Here is a 7,148-nt window from a genome sequence, read left to right on the forward strand (position 1 = left end):
GACTCGAAGGGCCGAATGGCCCACTCCTGCACCTATTTTCTATGTTTCTATTTCCCTTTGTTACCTGCCATTGGACATAGTTCAAAGAATAGCAACAAGATAATTCTAGCACTAGGGGTTTTAAGTTACAAAGAAAAATTCACAGAACTGAACTAGTCATTAGAAAATATGAGCTGGGATATAATCTATCTGTAAAATGTAGATATATATATTTTACTTTAATCATAATCACAGAACTAGAAGACAGAAACACAAAATTAACAAGCATTGAGCAAATGTTATCCTTCCCACAAATGTTTCCACATTGAATGAACTCTCAGCAAAAATGTTTAATGTTATGTTAGTTAACTCTTCTATCATGAAGTAGATAAATACCTCCTTAAAAATTGGGAATTAAAGTTAGGGACTTTAAATTCACCACAAACATGACCATGCATGTGTTGCTGGATGAATGTGTAATCGGTGGAATGCATCTGGTTCGAGCTAATTGTTTTGACCTGTGGGTTTGAATTGCTATTGTACTGTTTGACTTGATTAGCTTCCAGGGAAAATATCACAGCTTTTATTTTTCTTGATCACTTCACTTAGCATAGTTATACAGAGCCCACGATATTGCAGATTTTGGTAAAATTCACAATGATGCTAGTTACACAAGGCCTGAAAAGGAATAGCCTCAATGGATTGAATGTCCTTTTTTTATTCCATGTCCTTGTTCTTGAACACATAATCCAGGCTAACACTCCTTTGCAGTACTGAGCGAGTGCTGCACTGTCAGAGGTGCCATCTTTCGGATGAAACATTACACTCTCAGATGGATGTAAAAGATCCTATAGCACTATTTTGAATAAGAGCAAGGGAGTTCTCCCCAGTATCCTGGTCAACAATTATCTCTCAACCATTATCACATTGTTGTTTGTGGGAGCTTGCTCCGTGCAAATTGGCTGCCACATTTCCTACACTACAACAGTGACTCAAGTTCAAAAGTACACCATTGGTTGTAAAGTGCTTTTGGATGACTTGAGGTCATGATAGGTGCTCAATAAATAGATGTCTTTCTTTTTATATAGAGTTGGTTTGGTCAAAATTAATATCTATGAATTTCTGTTATTTTGCTCCAAATCCCAGTATTCTACTTCTCTGATCTATAACGTATCCATGATAAATGGACGGACATCCTGTCAGGAAATAAAATGACCCACTACCTACTTTACTGTATGCTATGCCAACATGCTCAATTGGTAGCACTCTCTCCTCTGGCTCAGAGGCTTTTGGCTCGAATCGGACACCTGGATCGGAGTGCATAATTTAGGCTGATGGTTCAGTGTAGCACAGAGGCATTGCAAGAGATGCCATCCTTCAGATATGATAAACAAGTTCTCATCTACTTTTTTTAAGTGTATGTTAAAGATCTAATCACATTAATTTAACAACATTATTCTCCCAGTGTTCTGGCCAACATTTCTCCCTCAACCAATATCACCAAATAATTAAGTTAGTGCCCATTCATCTTATTGTTTCTAGTGAGATGTTGCTGCTACAGATTGCTGCCATGTTCAACTAAATGTATGAATTGATGCAGAGCATCTAGTAAAAGCTTCAAAATTTACAACAACTCTGCGCTCCTCCAATTCTAGCGGCCGAGCCTTCAATTGCCTCGGCCATCATCTTTCGAATTCCCTACCTAGACCTCTCCGCCTCTCTAACTCGCTCTCCTCCTTTAAGACGCTCCTTAAAACCTACCTCATTGACCAAGCTTTTGGTCATCTGCTCAAATATCTCATGTGGCTCAGTGTCAAATTTATTTGATAACACTCCTGTGAAGCACCTTGCGACGTTTTACTATGTTAAATGTGCCATATAAATGCAAGTTGTTGTTACTTTTTTGTGTTGTCTTAATGTTGCTGTGGTTCACTGCTTCCTCCCTTCTATTTTTCTTGTCTCTCCCTAACTCTTTTTGCATCACTCTGTTCTAATCTGCTTTTCTCTCTTCCCTTTCAGGTGAGAAGCGATGGGTTGGAAGGCATTGCAGGGCCAGGGAAGCAGCCACCATTTGCTACATTTGGGTTGGGGACAATGAAGAAAATGTGTCCCCTCAATTTGTCTTTTTCTCTCTCTCTCTCTGCTTAATACACTTTCTAAAATTTATGGAACACAAAAAAGCTACAACTGGTATAAAATCAGTCATAATTTATCCTCATTTAAACACAAACACACAGCCTTTCTGCTTTACACTCTAGAGAAATTATCTGAACAAAGCTTTTGTAATTTGTCTAGATTTTAGTCAAATCATTCTGACAAACAGCTGAACAGAAACGGTTAGAAGCTAAATAAATATATTCCATTAGTACAGATGACTGAATGGTACTGATATATCCAGTCAAATTATTACACTGTACGTGTTCAAAAGTTGAGGCCTGGCACCGATGTTCTGTCTAATTGTGTTTGGGGCCCCACGGGCCATTCAAAATACTAACTGAAAGGCCAGTAAGCCGGCTGCGGGGGTCCCTGGACAGGGGCCCGCCCACGCAACTTACAGGGAACATTGCCCAAAACTGATCCATGGAGTACACCACTGGTCACATTTCTCCAATCAGAGTAACTACCCTTTATCCTCACTCTCTGTCTCCTACCACTCAGACAATTTCCAACCCAAGTCAAAAGGCTACCTACAATTCCAGGCGCTCTCATTTTTTGCTAATAATCTTGTGTAGAATCTTATTGAATGTCTTCTAGAAGTCCATTTAGTTAACATCCATAGGCACACCCTTATCTGTGACCTCAAAAAATTCAATTTGATTATTCAAACATGACTTACCCTTAAAGTCATGTTGGCTCTCGCTGATCTGCTCATATTGAACGGATTCTAGCAGCTTCTCCATTATCTGACAAGCCTGTAGATACCTGTTTGTCTCTATCCCGCCTTTCTTAAATAATAGATTGGAAATTTGCTGTCACTCCAATGGCACAATTCCCAAATCAAGATAGCTTTGAAAGACTATGACTAATCCTGCTGCAATTTCCTCACCTACTTCTTTGAATATAGAATGGGTGTCAGGATCAAGGGCAAATATACAGTAACGTGAACATATGCATGTTGAAAATACAAAATACCATGAACCAGTTATTTTTTTTACTCAAAAAGGAATAATGTTGCTAATTAATTCAAGGAATCATTCAATTTGATTTTTTTGTTAGACAAATAGAACAAACCATTCAAACCTTTTCAACATCAGTAACTAAAGTTCTCATAATTTTTAATTATGACAACTGCTTGTTTGGAAGGCTCTAACAGTGCCAGTAGCAGATATACAATTGCTCATGCCAACAATATAAATACAAAACATTCCCAGCAGTACCAAGCTGCTCAATTATTTCAAATTCCTTTGGTAACAAGACTACACCATTGCACTATTTTTTGTGTTTCGGGATGTGGGCATTGCTGACAAGGCCAGCATTTATTGCCCATCCCCAACTGCCTTTGAGAAGGTGGCAGAGAGCCACCTTCTTGAACTGCTGCAGTCTGTGTGGTGAAGGGATTCCCACAGTGCTGCTATGGAGGGAGTTTCAGGATTTTGACCCAACAATGATGTTCCCATGCGCCTGCTGCCTTTGTCCTTCCAGGTGGTAGAGGTCACAGGTTTGGGAGGTGCTGCTGAAGAAGCCTTGGCGAGTTTGTGCTTTGTATCTTGTAGATGGTAACACTGCATCCAGGGTGCGCTAGTGGAGTAGATTCAGTAAATGTTTAAGGTGGTGGATGGATTGCCAATCAAGCAGGCTGATTTGTCCTGGATGGTGTCGAGCTTCGAGTGTTGTTGGAGCTGCACTCATCTAGGCAAATGGAGAGTATTCCATCACACTCCTGACTTGTGCCTTGTAGATGGTGGAAAGGCTTTGGGGAGCCAGGTGGTGAGACACTCGCCTCAGAATACCCTGCCTCTGATCCGCTCTCGTTTCCACTGTATTTATTTGGCTGGTCCAATTAGGTTTCTGGTCAATGGTGACCTCAGGATTTGGATGATGGGGAGTTGGCGATGGTAATGCCGTTGATTGTCATGGGGAGGTGGTTAGACTCTCGCTTGTTGGAGATAATCATTGCCTGCCACTGTGTCGCGCGAATGTTACTTGTCACTTATCAGCCCAAGCCTGAATGTAGTCGAGGTCTTGTTGCATGCAAACATGAACTGCTTCAATTTGTGAGGAATTGTGAATGGAACTGAACACCTCAATCATCAGCAAACATCCCCTTTTCTGACATAATGGAGGGAAAGTCATTGATGAAGCAGCGGAAAATGGTTGGACCTAGGACACTGCCCTGAAGAACTCTTGCAGTGATGTCCTGGGGCTGAGATGATTGACCTCCAACCACCACAACCATCTTCCTTTGTGGTAGGTATGACTCCAGCCAGTGGAGAGTTTTCCCCCCGATTCCCATTGACAACAATTTTACTAGGGCTCCTTGATGCCACACTCAGTCAAATGCTGCCTTGATATCAAAGGCAGTCAACTCTCACCTCACCTCAGGAATTCAGCACTTTTATCCATGTTTGAACCAAGGCTATAATGAGGTCTGGAGCCAAGTGGTCCTGGTGGAACCCAAATTGAGCAGGTTATTGGTGAGCAAGAACCACTTGATAGCACTGTTGACGACACCTTCCATCACTTTGCTGATGATTGAGAGTAGACTGATGGGGCGATTATTGGATTTGTCCTGCTTTTTGTAGACAGGACATACCTGGTCAGTTTTCCACATTGTTGAGTAGATGCAAGTGTTATAGCGGGTGGTTCTGGAGTACAAGTCTTCAGCACGACAGCTGGGAAGTTGTCTGGACCCATAGCCTTTACTGTATCCAGTGCACTCAACCGTTTCTTGACATCACATGGAGTGAATTGAATTGGCTGAAGACTGGCTTCTGTGTTGGTGGGGATCTCAGGAGGAGGCCAATATGGATCATCCACTCAGCACATCTTCTGAAGATTGCAAACCATTCAGCCTTATTCTTTGGAATTGAATGTTGGGCTCCGCCATCATCGAGGATGGGGATATTCATGGAGCCTCCGTTAGTTGTTTAATTGTCCACCAGCATTCACGACTGAATGTGGCAGGACTGCAGAGCTTTGATCAGAGTCTTTGATTGTGGGATCGCTTAGCTCTGTCTATAGCATGCTGCTTCTGCTGCTTAGCATGCATGTAGTCCTGTGTTGCAGCTTCCGCAGGTTGGCACCTCATTTTTAGGTATGCCTGGTGCTGCTGCTGGCATGCTCTTCTACACTCCTCATTGAACCAGGGTTGGTCGCTTGGATTGATGGTAATGGTAGAGTGAGGGATATGCCAGGCCATGAGGTTACAGATTGTGGTGGAATACAATTCTGCTGCTGCTATTGGCCCACTGCGCCTCGTGGATGCCTAATTTTGAGCTGCTCGATCTGTTCTGAATCTATCCTATTTAGCACGGTGGTAGTGCCAGACAACACGATGGAGGCTGTCCTCAGTGTGAAGACCAGATTTTGTCTGCAAAAGGACTGTGCGGTGGTCACTGCTACCAATGCTATCATGGGCAGATGCATCTGTGACAGCTACATTGGTGAGGACAAGGTCAAGTAGGTTTTTCCCTCGTGTTGGTTCTCTCATCATCTGCCGCAGGCCCAGTCTGGCAGCTATGTCCTTCAGGACTCGGCCAGCTCAGTCAGTCATGGTGCTACCGAGCCACTCTTGGTGATGGACATTGAAGTCCCCCACTCAGAGTACATTCTGTGCCCTTGTTACCCTCAGTGCTTCTGGGTTACTTTTCCAATAATATAACCACTATGCTTCTGTTCCCATTATAACATCAAAGACATGCTTTTTGTGTTTTGCTAAGGGACCAAGCTGCAATTTTTTGTTTTAAAATCAGTCATTTACACATTACTGTTTTTACAAATAATTATGGTATGCCAAAACTTACCAATGTGGTTCATGGTGACTGTTATGTTTCCAGTCCCAAGAAAATTGTAAATCACAACTGCAGATGCCATTTTTTTTGCAGCATTTAAAATCTTCTCCTTGAAAGTACAATTCCCTCTGGCTACGAGAGCTATCCACGGCTCCCCTGATCTGGGTATGAAGAATTCTGTGTGGGGGTCACATCCCAATTGGTCCCGGTTGGTCCTGGGGATTCCAATCACCCCCTGCACACTATCTTTAGGAGAACTGTCACCATACCTAGAAAAACAAGAATAAAAACGTGAAAAGACCCAGCTTAATTACCTCTAACAAATTCACAACTGGTCTAATTTCATTTTCTCCATCATTTAAAATAAATCTGTTCCTCTCACTTCCTCATCTCCCTCTCTTCCCATCCTTGACCCCCTTCTTCCAGTCCCCGACTCCCCTCTCCCCCATCCCCCATCCACTTCTCCCCCTTCCACGTTACCCCCTCAGCCCTCCGCACGGTTTTGTCCCCTCTCTCCCGCTACCGCTCCCCACCCTACCCCATTCCTCTAATTGCCCCCCCCTCCTCTCCCGCACCCTCCCTTTGCTCTTACATCCCTCCGTTCTCTTCCCCCCCTCCTCTCTCTCTCACCATCCCGATGCCCCATTCCTCACACTACACCCCCCTCACACTTCTCCTCCTCCACCACCACCCACTCCTGCCCCCCTCCGCCTCCACACTCGCCGCCCTCCTCCCTCTCCCCCCCAATCCCCTTCTCACCCCACCCTCTCTCTCCCCCCTCCTCTGCCTCCCTCTCCTCTCTCTCCAACCCCCTCCTCCTCCTCCTCCTCCTCTCTCTCCACCCTCCCCCTCTCTCTCTCCCCCTCTCTCTCTCTCCCCCCTCTCTCTCTCTCTCTCTCCCCCTCTCTCTCTCCCCCCTCTCCTCTCTCCCCCCTCTCTCTCTCCCCCTCTCTCTCTCCCCCCTCTCCCTCCTCTCTCTCTCTCTTCCCTCCCTTTCTCTCTCTCTCCGCCTTCCCTCCTCTCTCCCCTCCCTCTCTCCCTCTCTCCCCTCTCCCCTCTGCCTCTCTCTCTCTCTCTCCCTCCTCCCTCCCTCCTCCTCTCTCCCTCCCCCCTCCCCTCTCTCTCTCTCTCTCTCTCTCTCTCTCTCTCTCTCTCTCTCTCTCTCTCCTCCCCCCTCCCTCTTCTCTCTCCTCCCCCCTCCCTCCTCACTCTCCCCCC

At 44.8% G+C, this 7,148-nt stretch overlaps 1 protein-coding gene across 1 annotated transcript in view; it reads right to left on the reverse strand.

Annotated features, from left to right (window-relative positions):
* Window positions 1-7,148, reverse strand: part of LOC139275093 (E3 ubiquitin-protein ligase RNF149-like) — a 68,388-nt gene that overhangs the window by 59,208 nt on the left and 2,032 nt on the right. The window contains exon 2 of the mRNA XM_070892084.1: window positions 5,943-6,199. Coding sequence (XP_070748185.1) covers window positions 5,943-6,199 — 257 coding nt within the window. The remainder of the gene's footprint in view (window positions 1-5,942; window positions 6,200-7,148) is intronic.

Source organism: Pristiophorus japonicus, chromosome 10 (assembly GCF_044704955.1).
Source record: "Pristiophorus japonicus isolate sPriJap1 chromosome 10, sPriJap1.hap1, whole genome shotgun sequence".
Taxonomy (NCBI): Eukaryota; Metazoa; Chordata; class Chondrichthyes; family Pristiophoridae; genus Pristiophorus; species Pristiophorus japonicus.